At 38.0% G+C, this 13,282-nt stretch overlaps 1 protein-coding gene across 1 annotated transcript; it reads right to left on the minus strand.

The window, feature by feature from the left end:
* Positions 1–284: 284 nt before the first annotated feature.
* LOC108718541 (octapeptide-repeat protein T2-like) lies at positions 285–725 on the minus strand. The gene has a single exon (XM_018266878.2). The coding sequence runs from the start codon at positions 723–725 to the stop codon at positions 285–287; it is 441 nt and encodes a 146-aa protein (XP_018122367.2).
* Positions 726–13,282: the final 12,557 nt, after the last annotated feature.

Consider the following 13,282-nt stretch of genomic DNA (forward strand, 5'->3'; position numbering starts at 1 on the left):
CTCCCTTCCCTCTGTGCATGTTTCCCTTCCCTCCGTGCTAGTCTCCCTTCCCTCTGTGCTTGTCTCCCTTCCTTCCGTGCTTGTCTCCCTCTGTGTCTCTCTTCCCTCTGTGCTTGTCTCCCTACGTGTCTCCTTCTCTCCATGCTCATTTCCTTCTGTTTCTCCCTTCCTTCTGTGCTTGTCTCCCTTCCTGCCGTGCTTGTCTCCTCTGTGTCTCCCTTTCTTCCGTGCTTGTCTCTCTCTGTGTCTCTCTTCCCTCTGTGCTTGTCTCCCTTCCCTCCATGCTAGTCTCCCTCTGTGCTTGTCTCCCTTCCCTCTGTGCTTGTCTCCCTTCCCTCCGTGTCTCCCTTTCCTCTGTGATTGTCTCCTCTGTGCTTGTCTCCCATCCCTCCATGATTGTCTCTCCCATGCTTGTCCCCTTTCCCTCCGTGCTTGTCTCCTCCGTGCTTGTCTCCCTTCCCTCCGTGTCTCCCTTTCCTCTGTGCTTGTCTCCCTCTGTGCTTGTCTCCCTTCACTCTGTGCTTGTCTCCCTTCCCTCCGTGTTTCCCTTTCCTCTGTGCTTGTCTCCTCTGTGCTTGTCTCCCTTCCCTCCGTGATTGTCTCTCCCATGCTTGTCCCCTTTCCCTCCGTGCTTGTCTCCTCCGTGCTTGTCTCCCTTCCCTCCGTGTCTCCCTTTCCTCTGTGCTTGTCTCCCTTCCCTCTGTACTTGTCTTCCTTCCCTCCATGCTAGTCTCCCTCTGTGCTAGTCTCCCTTCCCTCTGTGCTTGTCTCCCTTCCTTCCATGCTTGTTGCCCTCCGTGTCTCCCTTCCCTCCGTTCTAGTCTCCTCTGTGTCTCCCTTCCTTCCATGCTTTTCTTCCTCCATGTCTCTCTTCCGTCCGTGCTTGTCTCCCTCTGTGCTTGTCTCCCTCTGTGCTTGTCTCCCTTCTCTCCATGCTCGTCTCCCTCCATTTCTCCCTTCCCTCTCTTCTGTGTCTCCCTTCCCTCCGTGCTTGTCTCCCTCCGTGTCTACCTTCCCTCTGTGCTTGTCTCCCTCTATGTCTCCCTCTATGTCTCCCTTCCCTCCGTGCTTGTCTCCCTTCCCTCTGAGCTTGTCTCCCTCCCCTCTGTGTCTCCTCTCCATGCTTGTCTCCCACTGTGTCTCCCCTCCGTGCTTGTCTCCCTTCCCTCTGTGCTTGGAACAGGATTCGCAAACGGTTCTCTAGCCCGCGACCCCGGTTACAGCATCAGCGATGGGGGTGACAAGGAGAAAGTGACAGATCCAGGGGGTTATATATGATGGGAGAAAATGTTCTGCTCGCTAATCTATGCTCTATGGGAATGTCCTGCCACTGCAACTTGCCCCACTCTCCCTGCAACTCACCCTTCATTCACTTGCAGGCAGGCAGAGTCGCAGCTCAAATTATTTGCTGCAAAAGGATGCTGGGTGGGGTTGAGTACAAGCAGCCCTGAAAAGGACCCTGGTGTGATTGATGTGGTGCCAAGATTACATTGATAGCCAGCACCTCCCCCTATGCACTTCTCAGTGGCTGCTACTTGCAGAAAAAAAGCCTGTGAAAAAAAGAGACGCCCAACAGCCGCCCTGGCCGGCTTTGCAGATACCAGCACAGGAAATGAATAGAGAGGGAGGAGCGAGATAAGAAATACAAAGATAACAAAGAAAGTGGACCCAAAAGGTATCTTAAACAAAATGTTTTATTCAATTTTATTACAAAAGGAATTGATTAAGCCTAAGTTGAAAAGTATGGTATATGTCCCCTTTTACATTGTTACTCTATTTTTTTATTCTATGGTTATTAATAAATCGACATTGAACACCCTGAGTGTGGTTCAGAACAACTGCATGTATAGAAAGTGTCTCAGGAAATGTGCTGAGAGCAATATGCAGAACTATACGTCTCAGGCATGTCGAGTATTATATAGTTATAACACTCAGTATTCACATATATTTGTATTAGTTCAATGAACGATGAACTGCAGTCCTGATTTTTATTGGAGATATTTTCTTCGGACTTATATGTATTATGGACTTACCACATGGAATCTATATGGACTATACTAAGAGACATTTGTACATGGTGGACTACTTAGCATACCAAATTAAGATGACATCACATTGGAATGTGGAAGGTGTTTGTAATTACCTACCCCCACCCCCTCACCTCTCCCTTAAATATATGTAGACTATGGTGCACTCATTAGGGCCCGGAGGTGTCCGAAACGTCGCATTGTTTTTGAAATGCTTATGGGCTATATAAATTACATATTTTCACGCAGCAACTATTTTTGGTGTGCTTCTGGATTTTGCAGCAGTGTGGGATAAGACGTACAGAGCACTAATTGATGTGCAAGTCATAGGATGGGTATTGGGTGGGAGGGGGGTGCCTTCCCCTTGCCACTCCTCATGAATACAGTGCTGCTAAATGCAGGAAGTATTGTATTTTTGGTGGTAACCACAGGTCTCTGCACTCCAAAATGGAGTGCAATCTGCGGCAACTTGAAAAAACTTGAAAGCAACATGCAAAGTAAGTGGTCAAGTACAGCTTTTATTTACTTTGCACACTGCCATCTGCTATATAAATGACTATTATGATGTATCCTATCACACTCAATTCTAAAACAGGTAAAACACAGGTAAAACACAGGCCCCTAGTAATATTTTAAGAAAACTTGAAGCTGGTCTCCATTTTTTAAAGTGGCTTAAAGGACATGTAAACCTTAAATTATCCTACTATGTATATTAGTTATGTACATCTTCCCCACACAAACCACATCATTTTTACTGCATATAGCCTCTCTGTTCATCAGCACCATCAACTTTTTCTTAAACAAATAGCAACTTTCACCTGGCAGCCATTTTTCCTCTGACACATCATCAGTGACATTTACATCTGCAAACACACAGGTGACTGTAAAATTTAATTAAGAATGCGGTTTTATATGGAAGTTTATATGGAAACCAGCAATGCCATCTCTTCATTGGCTGTTAGACTGGAGGGTGTGTTTAGTAACCTGAGTTGAGAAGAACTGAGCATGCTCAGTAGTCAACAGGCAAAGGAAATTCCTGAGGGTTAGTGGGTGAGAGGAGAAGAAGAAAGTGATTAAAGGGATGCTGCAGCCTTACTTATTACCTTTTAAAAAGTGGTGGGTGTTTAAAGATTTTACTGAGTAACTTTTTTAAGAGGGGTTTACATGTCCTTTAACCACTGAGATCTGGGCTGCCCATTTCATTTATTTAACATTTTGTTTTTCAGCTCTGCGGTTTGGAATGCACTCTATATACAGTAGTTATAGTTATCCTATTTGTTTAGTTATCCTATTGCTATAGTCTGAAGATGGTGATACACAGCCATATCCGCTCATTTGGAGAGGTTGTGTGCTATGCCAAATCATGTTAATTAGTTCATTGTCCCAAGGACCACATCTTTTATCTGTTGTGCTCTTGTCTGATTGGATTTGCCCAATTAAAATCTGCCCAATTTCTGCCAGATATCAAACCTAACTGATTTATATATGTGATGTGTCTGAAGGCTCCACACACTGGCCAACAAGTTGCAACTCAACAGTTAACATAGGTCAGTTAAAGGAGAAGGAAAGCTACGGAGTAGTGATGGGCGAGTTTCACCCGTTTCACGAAATTCGCGAAAACCAAATTTTGATGCTGGTGATTATTCCAATGCCAGCAACAATTCCATCACACATTAAAGTCAATGGGCGCCTTTAATTCTCGCCGGCCACGGAATAGTCACCATTGTATGAATTGTCACTGGCGTCAAAAAAAAGTTTGCAGATTCGCAAATTTATTCGCCAGTGGCGAAGCGTGGAAATTCGCCGCAAATTCGCGCCTGCCAAATAAATTCGTCCATCACTACTAGAGAGGCATTTTATTGCCAATAGATTAGCTGCAATAGTGCAAGCTAGAATGCTATATTTATTCTGTAGAATATTTTACCATACCTGAGTAAACAGCTCTAGAAACTCTCTGTTTGTTTAGGATAGCAGCTGCAGTATTAGCTTGGTGTAATATCACTTCCTGCCTGAGTCTCTCCCTGCTCACTTATAGCTCTGGGCTCAGATTACAGCAGAGAAGGGAGGGGGGAAAAGAGTAAACTGAGCATGCCCACACCTGGGGCAAGGAGGTTTAAGCTGAAGGCAGGAAGTCTGATACAGAAGCCCATGTGTACACAATAGAAGGAAAGAAATGAAGTGTTTCTTTTGACAGAGGACTCAGAGCAGCACTACTTTGAGGGTTTACTGATATATTTAGGTGGACCTTTCTGATTTTAATTAGTAATTTAATTAGTGTTAACCTTTCTCTTCTCCTTTAATGGCCTATATATGATTTTCGGCACAAGCAATCTGTAATGAAACCCCACATGAGTTTACTAATTACACAGGGTTTTGTGCGGAAAATCAAGAGCATTCATAAACGGGCACCTGAGTGTTATAACAAATGCATTTCCAACAGAAGATCTGAGGCAAAACCAAGCCAAACAGGCTTCTTTCAGACAAAACAAGTTATAATAATACAAAGATTGTTTCAAGGGGTTACTGAGCTAGAATAAATCAGTGCTGGTCCTAAATAATCTTAATGGGTTTGTTTGTGGTTTGTTATTGTTTTTATTTTTTACCTTTAAGATATGGTGATTGGTGATCCAAATGATGTAAGGAAACCCTCATTCGACAAACCCCAGGTGCCAAGCATTCCAGATAACAGAGACATGTCATTGAATATGGAATATTGCTCAGTATCCTAGAATCCAAAAACAGAATACTGTATCTGCACAGCTACAGACCATCCAGTGCCAAAGCAATTGAGTAAGGTGACAAACGTGCCCATTTGATTTTTTCAAGATACAATATGAACAAATAAAATCTCCATGCAGGTGAGTGTCACAAAATATAACTTACAGAAATGATAATAACTATGTACTACAGTCATCTGGGATTTGGGAACATCATGCAAGGTTTATGAACAGAAACTGCTGTTTTGCTGTGTTGGTATTTTTAATACTGTATGTATTTTCTTCCAGGTGTACCATAATATACATACAGAGCACGCTTCAAACTAATAAAACAGTTGTGTTTGTGTGCTTGCATATTCATTGCAGCCATTGGACACAGATCTTTTTTAATGAACTATTAATATAACATTGTGCACTGTGCGGATTGTACTTTTTATATACTGAAGCACCTACTGAATGTTCTTTTAAAAAAAAAAAGCAGCATATGTAGAGGTTGTAAACTGAACACATACCATAAATAAGTTTTTAAATGTGAAAATGTAGGGCATGATAAACAGACCAACAAACAGCAAGTTTAGAACTTGTTTTTACATTTACATTTGCTTGTACATTTTTAATATAGTTTTAATATAGTATATATATATATATATCTATATATGTATATATATATATACATATATATATATATATATAGCATTAATATACTGTAATACACAAATCATAGGATAAGTAGCATTACAATATGGATTATATATATATATATATATATATATATATATATATATATATATATATATATATATATATAATACATTTACATATTTAAGCTTAAGATTAATCCTAGTGTCTGTGGGTGGCTCACTATAATCAGACGTATTAAAGGAATTGTTCAGTATAAAAATAAAAAATAAATAGATAGGCTGTGCAAAAAAAAATATTTTCAATGTAGTTATCCAAAAATGTATGTATAAAGGCTGCAGTGACACTACAGAACGGACACAGAACACTACTTCCTGCTTTTCAGCTCTCTTGTTTTCCACTGATTGGTTACCAGACAGTAAACAATCAGTGACTTAAGGGGAGGGGCACATGGGTCATCCCATGTGCCTCGCTTTATAGTTGCTGACTAACTCAGAGTTAGAGAGCTAAAAAGCAGGGAGTTCTATTCTGTTCTGTTCGACATCCTGTCACTCCAGCGTTTATACATTACATTTTTGGCTAACTATATTAGAAAGGGAGCCCATGGCAGGCATTAAGTACAGGGCTGCTATGCATTCAGCAGCACTGTGTTCTGCACTTTGCACAAGAAGGGGCAAAGTATAGTCTGCACAAATCATTGCCCTGGAGAAACTGCAAAGTGCATGGTATAGTTACTAGGGAAAATTTAAAATGAACACTCTTTTGAATGTTGCTCTCAATATTGGTGATATAGATACAAAATTCGAACAGAAAATCTAAATGTAGCTGCCTGTTAACATGATTTCTTTCTCTTTATAATCACACAATACAAAGTACAACAGCACTATATGTTATTCTTCTTCCTGACATGTCTCTGTAAGTCTTGATATCCTTCGTTCAAAAAGACTATATAATGAATATATAATGAAGGAAACGGTTTAAAAGCCCAACAACCGGATATAAATAATCTGTAGTTCAGAATATGAATACTAGTGGCTGGGAGTTCCTATGTTAGCAAATCACTAAAATTGCACTGAGTACAGTAGGATAATTAATATCCACTGAATCAATGTTATTAGTGATTCTGGACCCACTGCCAACCTTAGCAACAATAAATCAAGCTGAAGGGACACAAGACAGAGTGGAAAGCTGAGACTGCACCTTAGCTGAGAGATACAGTTTAGCAGCATTAATCCAGTACATAGTGTGGAGCAGCAGGAACAAGAGAGTGGGCAGGGTCAAACAATTCAGAATGGGGTATTAGACAAGTTGAGGCAGGCTGGGTCATACACAGAAGCTCAGTCAAAGGAGGTAACAGGAATTAATTAGGACACATACATCAATGCAGTACCAGGGGGAAATACAACAGTAGGTCAGACAAACCAAAATTCAAAATTGTTAACTAAATTGCTGGAACACCCTGACTCCCTCAATCTAAAATTTCCCAGAAACACCCCAGCTCCATGTAGTAAACCTGTTTAGTCAGGCAATTAGACTCTGAACACTGATTGGAGACACCCAGATGCCATTTAACCCATATCTTTGCTGGACCGTATTTCCTGGTCTCAGCCTGAAATCCAATAAATAGATTTGAGAGTACATTCTGCTGTTTTAGACGCAATATCATGGTTACTATGACAACCATACTTTTATATATTTGTAACCTGGTTATTCCCTGAAAATGCTTATACAAAAAAGATTGATCTCCTCTATATGGTACAACCTGACAAGCAGAGGACCAACATCTTGAGTTAGCCTACAATTTTATATATTTCAATACACTGTTGTGTAAATAGTTTAAAATAATGGTAATCACACCTATTTGCTACAAAACGATTTGGAAACATATGATAAAATCTGGCTCCCCTGGCTAGCTCATGAAAATGATCCGCTGCTGTTCTCCTATATGCACGTATAAGTCCCTCATTAAATCAGCGTGTACCCAAAGTTAAAACAAACATTGATATAAATATACATATAGCTAGACAGACCGAAAATTAAAACCCAGCCACCGCTTTACAATGTTCAATGTTTTAATGTATCCCTTTTTGTTTTGTTTTTTCTTTTGACTTTTACTTCAGGTCTCCTCTTAGCAATATTCTGGGATGTAAAAAAATATTTTCTTAATATGCTTTTTGTGGAGCTTTATTTCCATGTAAACTCAATAAAACATTTCAGTTAAAAAAAATAGGCAATCAATATGTGTATTGCAGCATGGTGGCACAATGGTTTCACAATCCAGCCTTGCAATACAGAGTGCCAAGTTTTTGTCATAGGTTAGGAATAGTGATGGGTGAATTTGCGCCGTTTCGCTTCGCCGAAAAATTCGCGAATTTCGCGCGAATAAATTCGCGAAACGCCCGTGAAAATTCGCCGAAAAAATTCGCCGGCGTCAAAAAATTGTTGACCACAGTTTGAGTGTAATAGGAACCTTATTATAAGCTGATGTATTTTTCTATAAAATGCTACAGAATATGTCTGTTCTATATAAATATTAATAATAATAACATTGTGATAAAAACCTGATAATACCATTGCACCAAAAAAAAGTATCATGGGTGCTGGGCCAGTGATGTGAGTTGAGAAACTTGCCTCAGGCAGCAGCACCCCACTAGTTACTAGGGGCGCCAAAATGTCTCTCCTGTAACTTTAAAAGCCTTATTTCTGGCTTTCAAACCTGACATAAAGGTGAGTGTGCGGGGGAGGGGGTGGCAGAAGTAAGCTGCCTCAGGCTGCTGAGGGCCAGGATCAACCCTGACAAGTAGTATATCATCTCATTTAATTTTGGGTTGTAAACTCATTTCAGCTCCATGTTACAGGAACAGTAACAACAAAAAATGTATAAGCATTTTAACTATATTGCACTCATATCCTGCACTAGTAGGAGCTCTGACTTCTATTCTTATTTTTCTGTGGCTGAATTCAGCCTGTCCTCAGATCCTGACCCTTGCTTCCTGTACTGATCTTCTGCCTGCCTGACCTGCCTTTGCTTTCTGATTCTGACACCTTGGTTCCTGGAACCCCTGCTACTCCTCCACTAGGGCTCAATCCTGTTATCACCTTCAGTGACTCTAGGAGAGGTTTACCTGATATACATAGCAGTCATTGCATGCTTGCGCATCCTTTGAATAAAAAATAAAAAACAACTTACACAATTATTATACCTGATCCAAGTCAGCGCACTGCGCTTGACCAACACTTTAAACCAAAAAGTTTCATTTTAGGAAAATTAATGTTTAATAATACCAAATTATAAATAAGGAATATTAATCCTTAACTGTGGCCAGATTTTACAATACGCAGACTTAGTTTGATCATAAACTTCAGCATCTCCTGCTGCGGCAAATGAAACATTTTATTATATACAAGGTCAATACAATAATTTTGTCTAACATTAACAGGGACCTCTACTGATTCAGCATACCAAAGTTTTCCTTGCTGTAAGGTCAGTTAAGCTATGGAATTCTCTACTGAGAGAGTCTCAGAATGATTTGTTGGTGAGGTTCAAAATGCAAGTAAAATTGCATATTTGATTATAAATTCTTAATGACTCAACAGTAACAGGGAGCCATAAGATCAATGGTGTAAATAAGGAATTTATTTCCCAAGAGGATGAATCTGACCTTTTTGTGATTTTATTTGTCTTCCTCTTGATCAATGTGTAGAGTGTTTTTAAAATGACGATCTGACATTCTTGACTGAATCTCTATGATTTTTATTTATCATGGAATCGTTTAGAGTGAAGAGACGATTGGACTAATGTACATGAAATCCTACTATGTACTAAGTCTATGTTTATTTTTTCAATTCAGATGTGTCACATGAGGCAACCAAAACCAAGGGGCATACTTCTGCTTATAACTTCCCACTTTACCATGATTACGATCCTTGGCTGCAACAAAAACTTACTGCACAAGTTTCCCTTAGTGGCTTCTAGTGCAGGCAAGGGTTCCAGATGTGAATAGCTGAAAGAGGCTGAAGTTTAAAAAATGCTGAGAAGAACAGTATACTGTAGATAAGGGATGATCAAGATAAAAGAAACAAAGGACAGGACTGGAGAGAGCAGTGTAGACCATCATGCTGAGAGCCAAACACAAAAACAGATATCAGAACCAGAAGACAGTGAAATATATAACAAGAAGGGTCATAACAAGAGAACATGACATGACCAGAACAACAATCAAACCAAAAAAACAACAGGAAGAACAGGCCTTGTTGAAATAAAACTAAGGGCCTGCAGATTGGTTCTGTAGATGTACAGCTAGATGCAAGATTAAATGGACAGGTAATCTAAACCAAACAGTATCATCTAAGCTCTAATGGGAAATTGTGGATAATTGTTTTGTCACTTCCAATGAATGGAAGAGTACCCAAGTATCGTTAAGTACTTTAGATTGTAAGCTCTTGCAAGCAGGACCCTATGATCCCATTTTTATTCTGTAATCCGTGTTGGTTAAAATATTGTTGATCCTTATTATAAATATGTTGTAAATTAATGTAAACCATTGTGTAACATAATGACACTATATAAATCAATGATATGATAACTAGAAAGTGTAGTACTCCAAAATACACTTGAACCCAGCATTCTCAAGCAGTAATGAAACTTGATTGATAAACATTGCACATTAGGTAACTGTTATTATCTTTTACTCAATACTGTTCCAATATATTATACTATGCTTTACATTGAATTTGTTTACATCAGCCCTTATCCCAAAGCATTATGACAGCCCTTTTCATATCTTCACCTACATAAAATTTAAGCAACCTATTTATGAAAGGCAAGCGTTTTCAACAAAGCTTGTGATATATAACTATGATAATTATCTATAATTATCTATCTTTTAATTAATAAGAGAAAGCATACACAGTGTTTATACACAGAATTTTACCTGTTACAACATATCATTTTTAATAGAATATTGTTTTTAGATGGTTAAATCTTTTTCAGCACATTTGCTTGCTGCCTGGAGCCTTAGGTGTTTAGTTCGAAACAGGTAGCAGTAGATAGAAAACAGCAGGAACTGCTTCCTTCAGTACCATACATTATAATTATCTTCTTGTGGACCCAGTCACGGATTTCAAACTCCTGATCCCAAGCAGAGGTCATTACTGCTATAGCTCTGATGTGCATGACTGTGAACCAGCACAATTAGTGAAGTCAGATTGCCCTCTTCAACATTCAAGCTCTTCTGTATGCACACAGCTTCACTAACCTTGACTCCATAGGGAGTCTATGTTCTAGTCTGCCTTTCATGTCACACTGAAGGCTTTTTATTTTGCAATATTTCAGCTACATGAGAGGAAGCTGTAAAACAAAGAGGTCAGTCTAGATAAATGACATGATATAAAGCACACAAATAAGGTAATTGTTTTGTATATTAAGGTGTGACCAGTAAAAGAATGAGGTCATAGATGACATTTTACGAACAGCATATGAACGAGGCCAAATGCTGAGAACAGAAAAATATTCTTAACAATTAGGGAGCAGATGTATTTGTAATAGGGTCATGCAGTGCACTCGCAGGAGAATGCAATCAATGCTAACTCTGTCACACACTTTTACAGATCTAATTAAGTTTTTATATACTGGATATTTTCTCTTAATTCCTTTTTCTTCATCTCAGAATGCTCGTTTTTACCAACTTTTTCTGTAAAGACCCAGAACAAAATGAATAATTTTTTTCAAAAACTGAGCGTCTTTAACACTAAGGCATGTTTAATGTCTTATTTGTTTCCTAAGTATCCAACATGATTTTTAAACAGCTTAAATCTTGTGCATATGGCACCTCAGTATATGCAAAATGAATACTATGCTTTTATGATCCTTTTCATTATTTCTACAGAAATACAGTACTGGGCACAGTAATGGGAACAAAGTAACTTTAACATCTGTTGTACTAATATTTTTCAAAATATACTATACTATGGGGCACATTTATCAAGGGTCGAATATCGAGGGTTAATAAACCCTCGAATTTAAATCCTTCGAATTCCAATATCGAATTCGAAGGATTTAGCGCAAATCCGTTGATCGAACGATTTGAACGATTTGAAGCGATCAATCGAAGGATTTTTCTTTGACTTTTAGATTCTTTGACATTGGTCTAAGACATTTTGTTTTATTGTAGACCAAAGCAGTTTGTATCAGAATCTAAAGGGATTCTATCATGATTTTTTTTTACTAAATTAAACTGTGTGCATTGAGCATTTGAAATAATTCATGCTACCATTTTAAATGTTATTCTTAAACCAATAAAGAGATATAAAGCAGGAAGTTGGGTACTGGCTATTATGTTAGACATCTGTTCAGTCCAGCATTTATAGATAATATTATTTCCACCAACAATATATTAGAAACATTTTTTATTTTGCATGGCCTATCTATTTACCCATTTTTTGTTTTTACATTAAACTGTTCCTTTAAAAGCAGACATGTACATTCCCCAAAACAGACATGATTTTGCGATTTTGCAAAAGCCAAATAAAGACAACCTTCATCCCAATAATTTGTCCTTTTGCAATCAGTTTCTTAAATTAGTTTCCATAGTTCTCCATAGTTTGTCCTTGTCTATGAACATTACACAACATAATATTTAAGACATTTAACCCCTATATTTAATGAAAGTCAAAAGGCCTCATTTATAAACTTTGTGCAGGGCAGATTGGTTCGCACAGTGAATATATTTGCCCTGCGCATGGTTACATTTTTAAAGCTGAATTGCGAAAGAGAATTGCAATTTTTTTTTTCACATTGGGAATGTGTATAAGAGCTTTTTTTAATATGGTAAAAATCGCAAATTGCGAATATTATGTGCACACTCTGCACTTGAATTATGCCACAACTTTAGTGGTGGAGAAAATATTCACAAAACAGTTTAGTAAATTGCAAATTTAAGTCACTGTCAGCGCTATTTTTGCTCACAACAACCTTGCACAGTAGGCGCACTCACGCAAACACCCGCCTCGTTTGCGAGCCATTTGTGAAAATGTATTCACAATCCGAATTCACAGCAGTGCAATATTTTAGCGTTCAGGAAAAAAAAAATTGACCAGGAGCAGTAACCCATAGCAACCAATAAAATAGCTTTTAAACAGGTGACCATTACATTCTACCTGCTGATTAGTTGCTATTGGTTACTGTTCCTGATTATACTTTGTGCCTTTTATTACATAACCCTAAAATATATAATATATATATATATATATATATATATATATATATATATATATATATATATATATATATATATATAGATATATATATATATATATATAGATATATATATATATATAAAACTGTATGACGAGTCTCCTTATCTAGTATAATTATCTTATATTTTTCATTCACTCACATTTCTGTTAAAGATCCAGTATTTTCCAGTATGTGCAGTTAAACAGCCTTGTTCTATAGTGCACTACTTTTATAATGGAACTTTTAAGCAACCCAACCAGCGGGTCTACAAAATGACAGGTTACACAGTCAACTGTACTTCTGAATGAATGGATCATCCACAAATACCACATTTGTTCTTTGTTTTGTTTTTATCAAACCACCTGTGAAATGAATTTGTCTTTCGGCTTTATTTTTTCTCCCCACAGCTCTTTTGTTGACTTGCTTTAAGTACCAGTCAAATCTTTGAAAGGTTGTTCATTTTTCTGAAGTACCAATTACTTACTATTGTATTTTAGTCCGGGACCTTACCATCTGTCTATTACGTATGTAATTCCACATCAATAACAAAAAGCAAAGTATGAAAAATATCTTGAAAATAGGACTTTGCCACCATTGACCTGACTGACTGAGAAATGTAGGCGAGTAAACTAAACTTCCAAAAAAAATATTCTTTAGAAACT

The sequence above is a fragment of the Xenopus laevis genome, chromosome 6L (assembly GCF_017654675.1).
Source record: "Xenopus laevis strain J_2021 chromosome 6L, Xenopus_laevis_v10.1, whole genome shotgun sequence".
NCBI classification, from domain to species: Eukaryota; Metazoa; Chordata; class Amphibia; order Anura; family Pipidae; genus Xenopus; species Xenopus laevis.